Source organism: Passer domesticus, chromosome 1, assembly GCF_036417665.1.
Source record: "Passer domesticus isolate bPasDom1 chromosome 1, bPasDom1.hap1, whole genome shotgun sequence".
Lineage (NCBI taxonomy): Eukaryota > Metazoa > Chordata > Aves > Passeriformes > Passeridae > Passer > Passer domesticus.
Window position 1 is genome coordinate 145,887,883 of NC_087474.1, and position 15,822 is coordinate 145,903,704.

General features: G+C 32.9%; 1 protein-coding gene across 4 annotated transcripts in view; it reads right to left on the reverse strand.

The window, feature by feature from the left end:
• CSMD3 (CUB and Sushi multiple domains 3) overlaps window positions 1–15,822 on the reverse strand; it is a 589,442-nt gene that overhangs the window by 480,026 nt on the left and 93,594 nt on the right. For all 4 annotated transcript variants that reach the window (XM_064395032.1, XM_064395025.1, XM_064395049.1 and 1 more), the window contains exon 3: window positions 3,845–3,957. In XM_064395032.1, coding sequence (XP_064251102.1) covers window positions 3,845–3,957 — 113 coding nt within the window. The remainder of the gene's footprint in view (window positions 1–3,844; window positions 3,958–15,822) is intronic.

Below are 15,822 nucleotides of genomic sequence, written 5' to 3' on the forward strand. Positions count from 1 at the left end.
CCAATAGGATAACACAAAAACGTCTATCATATTTAACTTGAATAAAGATTTCCATAAATTCTAGCAGTCCGTTTCTTAATGAAGTCAATGATTTTAGCAATGTCAGCTACCTGTTTAAAAGCTGTAAAATATACAGTGAGAACAGAAGGAAGCACTGTTCAAAGCAGGACTAGGTCCACTGAATCCCTTTGCTGTGTAGCCAAGCTGCTACACTGCTTTCTTTCTCAGCAGCTGTATTTCCCCTCCGTACTCTCCATGAATAAAGCTGCTTATGTATCTTAGGACAACAGGAAATGGAAAAGTCCATCGACCTCTTCTATTCTAAAACCAAATTATCCCACAAGATATAAAATAAAAGGGCACATCTACACTGTACTTAGCCTAAATTATCAAATAGGAATTAAGTATAGCATTCCTTCGCCAGATATTAATACATGTTGTAGAGAGCCTGAAAGCTACTAAAAACCTCCTCATAAAGCTTCAGAAAAAAAAAAAACAACAACACCACCACCAAAAACAAAAGGCACATTATCAGCGGGCTTAGAACTTCCCCATTTCTCACTCCAACCAGCAATGCTGTGGTACTAGATAGTGATAAAATTAGCTCCAGGCTATTTTTAAAATCCCTCCTTAATTTTAATACACCTCACCATTTTCTGTTGTCACTGTAAGTGAAGTCTATTACTTTTGAGTAATCTGTTCCAGTTTTCTCTCATGAAGTCATTTTTCTTCAGGTGTATTGTGGCATACAGAGAGGTATGTTTATCAGATATGTTCTTTTCTGAATAATAAAGAAGCTGCACATGAAGACATTTGTGTGTAATGGTACCAAAGATATCTCAAATATGCCACTTGATATAGAGGAAAGAAAAAGGACGTGAGAAGAAGAGAAAGAAGGAGAGAAGAATGGAGGGACGCTGACTGCAGACTGAGGCTTATGATATTGATGTTTAGCGGGCCAGAATTGATATTTTGTGGTCTAAAGTGCACTTGGTTTGACTGAATGCAATTGCAGTGGCTTACATATGGTGGCTCAGAACAGTATTTCTATTAATAATATATTTTTTGTATCTTTTCATAAACATTTTTATTCTCATGAGATCAGAAAATGAATATATTCCTATATGTTATAAAGAAAGCCCACCATAGATTCATATTTCCCACAGATTCTGTCAGATACTCTGGAATTTCTTGTCAACTTTCAGCTCAACTGCAAATTTTTCAAGAGGATGAGAAGTCACTAAAATAGATGTTTGGAGGCTTTGTTTATTTTATTTTATTTTTTCCAAATAGTGAACAGTAATTGATTCCATGCAACCATCTACCTATGTAATCTATTTCAAAGCATCTCAAAAGAAAATGTTTTAAATTATCTTTGATTATGAAAGGTATGTTCCTTCTTTTTCAAATTACAACTGGATCAAATCCGTTCAAATATATGTCACTACTTCTCACCCTATCCTCTCAAGCCACCTCCATCATTTTGCTTTATTGCAATGACAGGTTGCTAATCATTTCTATCATAAATTTCAAATTACATATCCATAATGAAGCTTTAAATTATGAGACCTGATATTTAAAGGTACTAAGTATGCAAATGTTTCATCAAGAAGCTAAAAATGAGCTACTGGGCAATCAAAATTTTTGAAAACTGGATACTAGGCAGAACCAGATCTTAAAATGTTGATTGCAGGGTTATACATGTTCACAAAGAGTGCAAGAACAGAAATGGAAATTTCCCTGATGTGATTATCATTTAAATACATCTATTCTCTCACATCAAGGAAAGAGGCATTAAATGAATGCAATGTAATGTAATGAGTTTTCATTTCTTTGCTGTCTGGGTATAAAGAGGATAGCTTCACATGAAGTCAGAAAAAAAACGTATTGAAAGAAAAATTCTCTGACTGAATGAAGTTACCTTGATTCAGATCTTAAAACTGTAGATCTGGCTGTGGTAAGGGAGACTCCATTGAACTAAAATTCTGGTATCCAGTGTAACATTTTTGAAAATTCCTGATTTTACAAAATAAAATATCAGTTTCAAAAAAAAATTAATATCAAGATAACAAGTTTATGTTTTGTTCTAAAATACTGATTTCTGTGGTTGAAGGTAAGATTTCCTCACATTTCATACTAACCTAGGAGCTCAAGTTCTACTCATCAGCATGTTATTTTCTAGAAAGGAGCTAGATGAGGGATCAGTCATATGTGCAAGCTGAAGTCTATAGCTGATTTTACATTTTAGCCTCAATTATTCTCTGTTTCATGACTTATACACATAGTTTGTTGTGTGTTACTGTTAGCAGTGCAAAATTATCGGTAAATTGCTTATAAGGAAAGATGATACCATATATAATGAATTTAATTCATGCATGAGAAGCATATATTTTGCATAATTAAAAATCCATAGGAATTTCATTGTGCATTTTAATATGAGTTTTAATTATGCTGCTGCTGAACAGAGTTACCAAATGCTTGAAAAATTAACAGACTGTAGAGTAGCTGTAATCTAGATAAAACCACTTACATATAGCCTGAATTTCTCTTTTGTGTGCATGCCCTCCCCCCCAAAAAAAAAGATAGTGTGTAATAATTTTAACTATTTTCTCTAATAATTCAAGGAACAATAAAGACCTAAAAATTATTTTATGTTTTTCTTTTCATATCTTGGTATATAGGAGAGAATTTCTACATGAAACAGAATTCAAATTTATCATGCCTAAAGGTAAATTATTTTCCTACACAGTGATTCTGGACTGTATTTCTACAGCAGCCCTTCATTGCATTACCAATTTTTGGATAGTTTCCTGGCAATCAAAGTGTTACTCAGCTATTTACTTTCTCAGAGATTAGTTGATTTTGCAGATGGCACCAAGTAGGGTACAACAATGGCCTCAGATTTCTCCAGGCAGTTTACTATAGCTCTGGCTTTGCTGACAGAGACACTTCATGGAAATAGAAAAATCAAGTGTCTTAACACTAAGTGTCCTTAAAAAAAGGGAGGGAAGGGGAATCCAAAAATTAAAAAAAAAAAACCCCAAAAACAAAATAAATAAAAAAAAAGAGAAAATAAACCCCCAAAAAAACCCAAAATACAAAACACTATAGAAAACAAAAAGAGAAAAACAACCGTTTCTGATTATATCTTATAAAAACTCATTAGAGTTCATAGTCCCTGGTACCAAGAAATGGGTTTGAAAAATGAATGCATGATATAAACCAACTCTTCAAACACTATTATACTGAACTTGATCATAAACAAGATCCTTCCTGGAATATATATATACAATAACTATGAACTTCTGGACTTCAGGAACACATGTTCCAGCTCATTAACTTCAGTGTCAGTGTGAAAATTATAGACAATTGTGAAAACTGCAACAGAGAAATATATTTATGTCAATTCAGAGATCTGAGTCAGCAGTTCTCCTGTGCAAACATATGAGAAGGCTTCCATCCATAAAATTTGCAGATGCCACTATCCAGTGAAATTCAAGAATAACTAGTAATGTCTTGACATTAATTTGAACAAGCATGTGTCATGAAGGACCAGAACAATAATAATTGTTCAATAACAATTAAATTTTTCAGAATTAAAAAACTTGCCTCTATTAGAGATCATAAAATATTTGTGTGATGGTATTATATATTGTAAAGTTTAAAATATTTTGGTTTGAGATACGACTATGCATCTGTGAATGATTACATGAAAAGCAAATATAGTAACTTGGATAAGCTTATGTATGTGCATTTTTATATATTTCTGTGGGATGTTTAGGGTTTTTTATGTATAGAGATCAGAGGAAAAAAAAACCAGATTATTTTGTTGAGAATGTCTTACCTTCATAGTAAACTTTAAACCCATGAGCACTAACTGCAAAGTCACTTGTCAAGCGCAGTGAAAATACAGATTTTGTACTTGTCACAGGTGGAGGAAGATGAAATCCTGTTAACCTAAGAAACAAAAAAGCACAATTCATGGTTAATTGTTTGGAAAATAAAACTGTGTGTGACAGATGGCTGTTCCCAATAATATTTAATGATGGAAAGGACAACTGTATTAAAAGGACGTAGTCTGCATTACTTGAAAAAATTATTTTATATAGTAAATGAAGAATTAAGAGAAAATTTTGCTATATTTGATGGACACTATACTTAGTATAGATGATAGTAAGATGTACAAACTGGACTTAAAACCAATTCAGATTATCAGTGGCTGAAAAAATAAAACAACCAAAGAAATCACAATACACCAGACAATTTAGACTCTTTGGGTTTATGTTAAAAATGTATTGCACTATATGCCTTATAGAGGTTTCTGCTAAAATTTGTAGTAGCTGAATTTTTCCACAGTAATAGGATGAAAGAAAGGGACCATGATTCACTTTAATGAGGGAATTTATTATTATTCAAATTGTGCATTTTGGCCTCAGAGAAGAAATTTCTAATTTCAACTTGAAGAGCAGCATCATTGTAAAACAATAAGTCCATACAAAAAAAACTCTTGAAAGGAATTACAGGTCATTGTGTTTTTGTCATTTTTATGTTTAGTTTTGTTTTGTTCTCTTAAAACCACTGCATTTGGGACACAAATGAAAGAAAAATTTTTGTGTACTCAGATATGCTGATACTCATTTCTACATATTGATTTGATGTACATATGAAAACTCTTATCTTCCTCAGTTTTGGGAGAATAACTTCATCAGGGTTCATATCAACCAACAAAGCCTATAACATTTAACCGTCAAAATTGTGTAAAGAAGTAGTTGAAAAATGTAGCTGTGTACACACACCAGTGAAATCTAGACATACCTTTGGAACCCACTTAGCCATGTGTGGTGAATTGTGTAGCAGATGGGATGGTATACTTTATTAATGATTGAGATTAAAATTATTTTCATGTGTTTTAGATAAACTCATATTTTATGTTTTAGTTTGAATTTAGAACAACAGAAAAATGTAGGTCAAAAGGGACCTGTAGAGGCTATATAGTCCAATCTACTGTTCAATTTGGGTTAAAACGCAGTTAATCCAGGCTGCTCGAGATTTACATTTTACCTTTTCATTGTTAGAACAAATTCCTGGTGCTTTCTCGTTTCCTAGGGGTTTTTGTGTTTGGTATTTTGTTTTGGTTTGGTTTTTTTAATGCAGTTATTTATGTGCAGCTACATAGGCTGGTGTTTAGCACACTTTAAGAAATATGTAAACTCATAATTTTTCTGGAAGACATGACATATTTTTGATTTTGCTTGATATAGGAAGAAACACAAATGGCATTTATTGACGTTTTAATACATTTACTGCTGCTTATTCTGAAATTCAGTCTCAGTTTTCTGAAATCACAAATTAACTGATAAGTTATGTCTTGCCATTATCAGCATTTCTAGTCTCATTGAGGGAAGGATACAGAGTGATGAGAAGCCCAGAATTCAAAAGGTCAGGAAATTATTTGCTAAAAAATGCTGTAATTGCAATATTAGCATTTATTTAATGTTTTACTTATTTTTAGCTTTAAGATACCTTTAGATGAGTTCTATAGTGTACCAGTAATTCACCATCAAGTTTATTTGCTGTGAGGATCATAAAAAGTTTTATATTTTTCTTTGATCTCTACGTACTTGGTGTCCTTAACAGATACTGCCAATTGATGGGTATTATATTGATGTTTTTTCTTAATCAATCTTTGGAAAACCAAACCAAACCAAACAAAACCAAACCAAACCAAACCAAACCAAACCAAATAAAAAAAACAAAAACAAAAAACAAAACAAAAAAAAAAAAAACCCAAAAAAAAACCACAAAAAAAACCCAAAAGCAAACCAACAAAAATAACCCCTCCTCAATACAAGAGCCAACTTTTGCCATGTTACAGTCATGACAGACATGAAAGTCAAATTATAATAACACTCACATCACATAACCATAAAAATGAAAAACATGAACAAAAGAAGCAAAGGCGCCTATAGAGGTATATATTCACATATTAATATGTAGCAGGTCCTTAGAGGGTGTATTTAGAAAGCTGTTCTTTGTTTTGCCATTGGTATCTTTATGAATAATGTCATTAAAACAAGACAAAAAAATTTATGTTAATATGAAAAGATGGAGAATTATGTACATAATATTTATGATTTAAGAAATGCATTTTTTTATTTAATTAAGAGATTATATTTTTGTTCTATTAATAAAAAAGGAAATAAAATGCTATTTCCCAAACAGACATATGCATAATGTTTTAATAAATCAATATCAGTGCATTTTTTTCTAATAGATTGGTCATCAACATATAAATATAATTAATTCATTGGCTAGCATCAATACTTAAAATCAGCTAGCCTAATATAAAACCAAACCAATAATTAGAATAAAACTCACAGTAAGTTTAGCTGGTATCTATTTATGTACTCAATGATTTAAAAGAATTCTCATATAAACATATACCCAGCAGTAAAGAAATACACAGTTATCCCAAAATGTTGAATTTTATGAGTGGCACATAGGCATAGTTTAGATGGGTAGTAGATTTTTAAAATTAACACATATGTTACTAGCATAGTAAACATTACAGCTCCTGATGCAAAACAGATCATTATAAGAGCTGTTGGATATCATTTAGCTTTCAGCAGTAGGCCTTTTATAGCCATCATTATGTTGTATTTAGTCAAAAAGGATAAGCTTGTTTCTTTAATTTGGTTGCTACACTTAAATTGATATGAAGAAATTCAAAGGTGATATCTTTGGTTTAGTGGATGCAAAATTAATCAAACATTTTAGTAAGTAAAAATTCAACATGCAAATATCACTCAGTAAAATACTACAGATTTTTAGAAAGAACTGTAATGTAATTCAGATTGAAATAACCTAATACTTGAGTATTATTCATTAGGTACAAAATTATATTGACCTCAGAGCTTAAGTCTTATTTGCATATTAAACTCTACAAACTGTCATAAGTCTTAGCTCGAAGAGTTTTCATTGCCTTTTAAAATGAAATATAACAAGCACATCCTAACTGCAGGAGACAGATGGCAGGTAAGCAGCAAAATACCTGTAAGACAATGTATGTGCATAGATCTGATTGCCACTTATTCAGATCAGTCTCAATGTCCAACTAAATGTTAGACAGCTAAATGTCTAACTCAGTACTCCTGTAAAAGTGAAACTTCAGGTGAAAAAATTATGCAAAATAAGCAGTCTCCTCATTAAGCAGATATCATATGCATATTAAACACATTTAAAATTTAAATTTCCTCTAGTAGATGAAGTTTTTTTATCTACAACAATTTTCCATCTTACATTGCATTTGCATATCTCATTCCATTTTTATCAACTTTTTTCAAATTTAAAATACCTAATGGAGCTATTCAGGTGACTCTGTATTGATGTTTTAGATACTGTGAGACATTTGAAACATCAGCACAGCATTGGTAGATATGACATTTCACCACTCTGAGATCCATGTGCTTCTGGAGAAATGGAGGCCAGGCAGGACATGCTTACATCTTTTGGTAGGCTCTTCAATTATTCCTTTATAATCTCCCACTTTGGCAGAAAAAAAATATATATGGCAGATGTGCTTTCTCTTCTCTTTTTTCTTCTTCTTTTTTTTTTCCTTTTTTTGGTGGGATTATCTGTTCCTTTTCTTCTTTCTCTTTTTGATTTTGGAAGTGTTCTCTGACCTCATTAAGAGATCCTATAAGTACCTGATACCAGGTAGCCATGGGAAACCATGGAAACTAAAAGACAATGTCTACAGAGGTTTAAGAAAACATATTTTTTTCTGTTTCAACTCTTGAAAACCCGAATTTTATATTGCATCATTCTACTTGAGTATTTGATTTTGATGATGAAGTTTAGCTACAGAATGTTGTCAAACACAGAACAGTGATACGAATTTGTAAATGAATACACTGCATATGAATGAATATATTTGCTTTTTTCTTCCTGATGTGTCTAACAAGCTTGCCAGGCACCTAACACCCAAAGGAAATGGACACATTATGTATGTAGTGCAAGGCAACAAATGTTTCTGGGAACGTAGGAAAAGGTTAAGAGGTATTTTTATTTATTCAACTTTTCTATGTCAGAAAGACCAGATGCTCATCCTGAAAAAATTATTGCATATAGAAATTCTAAAATTCCAGTAGTAGTAAATATGGTGCAATTAAATATATTATTTGGAGACAAATATGTATTCAGAATTTATATATTACTTGCATGCAAATCTACAATGCTATGTAGTTTCAGTAACGTCAATCTGGCAATATTTTTGCAATCATCTCAGAGTATAAGAATGGAGAACAGAAACACCGACTGCCTTGGAACCAGAGAAAAGGACATAGGAGATATGTGATTAAATTACTCCATGTAGATCCAAGACTGAGGAGAAGAAAATCATCACCATCATACTCTTTTACAAATAATTAATCCTGCTGGTTTTTTGCCATAACTAACCCATGGTGCCATCTTTATCCTTCCAAGGAAAACCAAAGTGGCTTAGGATCTAAATAGACATCAAAAGCACCATAGACCACCACCAGAAAGAAAGGAGGAAGATTCTATTAGAATTCTGTTCAATTTTACCAGCATATTTGTGAATAATTAGTGGTTTTGAGTATGAGTGTTAGTAATATTGTAGGCAGATTAGTAACAATAGCTGTTATATTCACCGCTATATTTTAATTTGTTAACACTTCTTGGTGAAGTAAAATAGATTTTATTTGAGTGCTCAGATGTCTCTATATACTCGGGGTGCAAGTGCACACAATTTCTTGATGTATAAATAAAGTGGCTAAAGAATGTCTTTTTACAGGTGAGAAACTAGTTTTGAAGGAATCTGTGTCTTCTAACGCCATCCTCATTTATTTTTTCAGTAATGGAAAAAGTCAAATGGAGTCTGAAACAAAACATTGTCTTATGTACACAGGAATTTCTAAATATTCTCTCTATATTGATTAAAATACAATAAATAAATTCTAGCAGTTATGATAATGTTTGAATCTGTAAGAAAATTTTTTGTAATATTTTTTGGCATTGTTGAAAATGACATAATTATTTTCTTTCAAACATGTCATTTACAGAGTGTGTTGCCATGTTTCTTCCTCCCATACTGTATTCTGTCACATGCTATAGATGCAAAAAAAAGAAGGCACCTATATTAAACAGCTCAATCTGTCTGTTTTAATTTCTAGGTATATTTTTGAAACACTCCAAGTGTATTTATAATCTCTCTATTTCAATCTCCCCCACCATCTTTTCTCAATCACATATAACATAATTTTAAAATGACAAATTACTTCAGATTTATGGTTTCCAAGACTTTAGAGTTCTGTCTGGAAATTTCTGCAGTTTGATCAATCACTTGTTTTCTGCTTTTACTGTGGTCCTTGTGATAAAACTTAAATCATATATCACTTTAAGCTGCATGCTGAACTTTAAACTCATCAGCCTTCAAGGAAGACCAGCTCCTAGCTTCAGAATCTAAATAGAGCAATCACTTCATAATTGCAAAGTTAAAATTATGGAAAGAAATCTTGATTAGTCACAGAAAAGTGCTCCTAGATAATTTGTTTACTTGAGACTGTGATGTGACGAATAAGATGACTGTATTTCCTCTTTGCTTATGTGTCAGATATTTGCTATTTGTCATTGATTATGCTTTTAAATAGGTAAATTTTTTACATATATTTTAACAACTCTTTGTATTGTTTTTGTTTTCTTTTCAAGTTCACAAGATTCTAGCTTTTCTAGAGTGTGTTAGTTATTTCCAAAGAAAATACAGTTCCTCAGGAATATTTCTGCTTAGATTGGATAGTTCCAAAGAAATTCATCCCAAAAGTTTTAAGTGAATAGCAGCCTCACTTAATAAATTTTTTATTAGGTCACAGAAATTTTACAGCAGGAAGAGTTTTAGTCTAATCTGAAAGGTGCAAGAAATGTTTGTTCCTAATTTATGTAAAATAATGCAGAAACATAAAACATGTTAACATGTCAAGTTATTGTAACTTTGACTGTAAAATTAAAAAGAGTGTCAAAGCCTATACATCCTCACTGTTAGTTTGATTTCCAAATAACTGTTTATTCTTGTAGAAAGAAGATTGATTCTGAAAAAGAATATGCATAATAAGCAAAGTCTTTAGTATAAAAGAAAAGTAAGTAAAACAAACTGTTGTGTAACTTCATTGAGAATCTTCCCCACAAGTAAAGGAAAACTTTCTGAAGACAACAGAAATTTTATTCCATATTTAGCAGTTACAGGTAGCTGAAATATCTAATATTTTCAAATAACAGATAAAATATTTTTTTTTTTTTACACGAATGAAACTTTTTCTTCCACTAAGAAGGTTTGGTCTTAATGATACATATTTAAGTTGATAATCTTCAGAAAATATTATTCTAAAATCCACAGGAAATATACAATTGAAGCTTCATCACCAGTGGATTTTTCCCATTAAGCTAGCTAAAATCCTTCTACCAGTCATTTTATTTGCTGATATGTCCAGTAACTTGCTATCAGTTATTTATGCAGACAGTACCAGTCAATACTTAGCAAATAAATACATCTTGAATTTAGTTAGGTACTGTTGGGGCTTGGTTTTGTTGGACCACATACTGATGAATCCATTATTAGCTGCTGGAGTCCTGTCTGTGTGATTTTGTATTCATACAAACTTCTATTAATTTTCTAAGTAGCAGATGATTAGATTTAACATCTGACTAGCCTGATGCTACGCTGATTCAATTTCAAATTTAGTGAGATCTTTTGCCTGCCAGATACTTGTTTAACATTTTCCCACTAGCTCTAATTATTATTTAAAAAAAAAAAAAAAAAAAAAAAAAAAAAAAAAAAAAAAAAAAAGAAGAAAGCCCTCAACAGAAGGGTTTGCTTATTTGCATTCTCTAAGATAGAATCATGATCTTCTTACCCAATTTGTTGCTGCTTTTGCTGTGGCCAGCATCTATTCAATTAAAATAACAGCATTCTTCAGTATTTTTTTCAAGATACAATTTTGTTTTCATCTAATACTCATCAAGTATTTGGTTCTGAGGACCATATCCCCTTATTTCTACGTCATGGCAATTTTTTTTATTTTAATACCAAGATATCAAAGAAAATATATGATTACTTAACAAAGTATGGATTTAAAATGTTGAATGTATCAAATTTGACATCCCATATTTTGGTTGTTAATTTTTTTGTTGCCCTATATTCATAGGAATGTAAAATCTAGCATCTCTTTCTCTTTCAGTCTGTTGTGTGATCTTTTTTTTCTGTGTCACTTCCATAATAATGTATCAGACATGTAAGCATCCGTACTGATTTTGACTGGGGGAGAGTTAATTCTCTTCACACTGATTAACATGGGCTATGTTTTGTGTTTGTGCTGAAAACAGTGTGATAGTACAGGGATGTTTCTGTTCCTGCTGGGCAGTGCCTTTGCTGCTTCCCGCACTGCCACGCTGGCGAGCGGGCTGGGGGTGAATGGGAAGCTGGGAGGAAACGCAGCCGGGATAGCTGACCCCAAACGACCCGAGGGATATCCCATACCACATGGTGTCTTGTTCATCATATGAAGCTGGGAAAGAAGGAAGGAGAGATGCTTGGAATGATGGCATTTTTCTTCCCAAGTCACCATTACTTCTCATGGGATCCCGCTCTCCCGGGGGTGGCTGAATGCCTGCCTGCCTGGGGGTGAACTAATTCCTTGCTTTGCTCTGCTTGCGTATGTGGCTTTGGAATTCCCTAATAAACTGCCTTTGTCTTAGCCTATGAGTTCTATCACTTTTACTCTTCCATTTATCTTCCTCTGGTAAGGGAGTGAGAGAGTATCTATGTGGTGCTTAGCTGCCAGCTGGGGTTAAACCACAACAGCATCTCTGATCTCTAAACAGCAAACTGAGCATCTACCAGCAGAATGTTTCAAAAGCTCTGAGAACTATTTAAGGAGCAATAGCAGTCATCCAAAAATGGTAGTCAACAGAAAAGCTAAGAAAAGCCATGTAACATGCTTTTAAAAACTAAGTTATGTATTTCACTACTGAAAAATGATGAAACAAAATATCTTCTATGTCATTAAATATATTATTTAAATATCAACAATGCTTTTAAGTATATGAAAGAGTAACCAAATAAATTATTTTAAAGTCACCTACCACTATTAGCTGCAAATATCTTTGCTTTTGAACAAAACTTTTAAAGTGGTCCCTAACATATTTACCTGTGTTTTTCCTCCTTCTCAGAAATCCATATTCCATACACAAATGCATACAGATAATTCAATTTGAAGTACTTCTCATTCTGTTGGATTTCTATATCAAATTCCACAGCCTAGGGCTTGAGATGCAGCTCTAATGATTTTAACATTTTTTTACTGTCTCCATATCCATTGTAAAGTAGCATGAATGCCATAAAAGAAAGGAGATTTTTTTTCATTCCTGTTATGTTTTCCCTTGCACATTACCAAAATGACATTAATCATCCCAAATAAATAAATAGAAAAGTTTCATATTGAAAATATGAAAAATATATGTGAAACTTACTGTAAAAGGATTGCTTGGATATAAAAAAATATTCATTTCACAGTAGTAGATAAGAGGATATCAAACAAAGCAAGGGTAGGTCTGAGGTCAAAACAGGTTGTTCAAGGCTTTATACTGTTAAGTCCTGAAAATCTGCAAGGAAGGAGGTGTCTCAGCCTTCTGGGCAGTCAGATCCAGTCCTTAACTGTTCAAGAGACACACTATATCAGATTCAAATTATTCTGTGTGATAATAGCCTCTGTCCCCTGATCTAAGTAACAGACCTAAGTGATCACAAATACCACAGGAGAGAGAACCTTGAAATTCTAACATGCTTAGTCTGACAGCACATACCAAAGTCCAAAAGTGCTGCTCTTCCAGTGATTGAACAGGTACAATGAATTGGATACCAGGATTCAGGCTTGTTTTAAAAGCCCTAATCTCTGTAGAGAGTTATTTCTCACAGTCCTTATGATAAATAAAGTCATAGGAGCATAGAAACCTTTGGGTTGTAAGGCACCTTCAAGGGTCATCTAGACCTTTGCGATAACCATGGACATATTCAACTAGAGGATACTGCTCAGAGCCCCATCCAACCTTACCCTGAATATTTCCAGGGATGAGACATCTACCACTTCTCTGGACAATCTGGCCCACCGTTTCATCACCCTACTATAAAAAATTTCTTCATTATAACTAGTCTGAATCTAACCACTTTTAGTATGAAACCATTAACCTTTCACCACAGGCCCTACTGAGAGTGTGTTCCTGTCTTTCCTAAAAGCCTCCCTTGAGTACTGAAAGATCACAGTAAGGCATCTCTGGAACCTCTAACTGAGGGGAGGAAAAAAACCCTCAAATCTTTGTTAGTACTACCACTATTTATTTATTATATAAATTTTACAAGAGTATTTCTACATCAAATGGATATACAAAGTACATCTCATACTACATTAATTGCCAGCTGAGGGAGTCAATTGTCGCACATTATTCTTCACTGGTGTGGCCTCAGCTGGAGTAGCACGTGCAGTTTTGGGGACCACAATAGAAGAAAGGAGGGAAGCAAAGATATTGAAGGGCCTTGCAGAGAAGCCATATGGGGAGAGACTGAGGTCACTCGGTCTGTTCAGCCTGGAGAAGAGGAGACCAAGGGGAGACCTCCTCACAGTCTACAATTTCCTCATGAGAGGGAGAGGAGGGGCAGACACTGGTCACTCTCTGTAGTGACCAGTGACAGGACCCAAGGAACACAATGATTCTATGATTCTACTTGCACACAAAAGCATCCTAGTTTCCTTAGTTTATACTATATGTTTGGGGTGGGTTTTCTGAGTTATTTCTAATTTTTTTTTCATTTTCTAGATAGAAAAGAAATGCTTTTGTAGAATGAAAAGAAAAGAAGTTTTACATTTTTTTCAAAAGACAATATTTTAAGATTAGTACACCACAATATTTCTTAAAGCAAAATAACAGTTTACATCTTATATATGAATTTAAGTTTCTGAAGATTTGAGAGTTGTGTATCTAATGTGATGGATAGCATCAACAATATTTCCATGATTATATCTTTCTGATGAATATTCCAAGTGCCAGAGTAAAACTAATCTCCCATTAGCTCTTCCATGCATTGGCCTTTTCTCACATCCATGTTTTATGCACCCACCTATGCAATCATGCCTTTTTGAGCTGTGAGCAGAAAAGACCATATCGTAATAGCAAGTTCAAAGAATCACAGGGGGCAAAAATCTGCAAATATTAGTAGCTAATTGAAGTGAGGATCAAATAAACTCCAAAGAATTCTGATGACTTGGATCACACAATCACCATGATGGTGATCAACCAGTCACTTGTTATATAGGCAGACTTGTTAATTAAACTGAAAATTGTCAAACTAAAAGTGGTAAGATGAAATTCAATTACTTTGTTGAACTAGTTGTTCAATTAATCCAAAGGTTTAAAAGCATTCAGAAAGGGATTGGACATATAACTAATAAGTAAATTCAGAGTTCAGCAATATATCACTGATAGAATTGCTAAAACAATTCATGGGATATGAAAATCCCATAATTCAAGAAATCAATCAATTTTTAGGCAGTGAATTAAACTGAGGATCTCTAATGTGTAAAATTCATGTGTACATTGGGTTATGGCATAAAGATAAGATATCCTAGTCTCTGTCTTGACCCAGGAATTTTTTAATCTTATTTTCTCTTGCTGTCCTGCTGTTGAGGGGGAGTGATGGAATGGTTGATGGGCATCTGGCGGCCAGCCAAAGTCAACCCAGTACAACCTCTAATGTTCTTTCTAATGCACCAATTCAGAACAAACATCTTTTAAATCTCAGGAGTGTGTTAGAAAAGGATAACATTTATCTACTGAGTAATAGACAATTAAGTTCAATTCCCTTTAGGGTTTATGTTTTTGGATGTGCTTGTGGGCATTCATGTGTATATGTTGAGAAGTTAATAAAGGTGTTGAGTTCCAGTTGAAAGTACTGCAAGATTGGACCGCAACATCCTGGTAAAATTTAGCTTATCTTTGGTCTTTCAAATTTCTTTCGAGAGAAACAGTTATTAAGCCATTGAATCAGAAAGAAAGTGGGAAATTTAAAGACTTCCTTAAGAGTATTCCAATTAAAATATTAATAGAAGTAACTCCTACAATTTTTATACATCTTTTCAATTGGTTTAAAATAAATAAACAGAATTTAATAGTCTATAAAGAAAAACAAAATTGAATGAGCAGAAGTGGTCAACTAGATTCAAGTTTCACTCTCATTGAAAATAATAATAAAAATATGCTTTGTTCAACAAGTCATTAACAAATTGACATATGATTTATGAACTAATTTACTTTTTGTCAAATGATAATTTTTTCCCTGTCAAAATGCAAAACTGTTCATGCAATCTATTATTTTAAAATAATGATCATAGGTCAAGGCTGAACATTGTTAATTGAACAGCTGCTTTGAACTAAACAATAAAGTACTCATCAGGTTCTGGTATGATTATTACATTCTGTACAAATCGTGTTTCTAAAACCTGCCATCATCCGTTATCAGTGTAAAACTTTTATTATACAGCTCTCCACTTTTTTTCTATTGTCAGAAATGAAACATATTTTATAAAGAATTATCTTTTCTAAAGGATTCTATTTGTTATCTTTTCTAAAGGATTCTATTTGTTTTAAGACACAAAATTAACAAGAATAGCTTCAAATGATAAGTAAGAAGAATCAGATATTGCAGTACCATACAAATAGTCTTTAAAAATCTGTAGGATGTGGACTTGCTGACTTCTT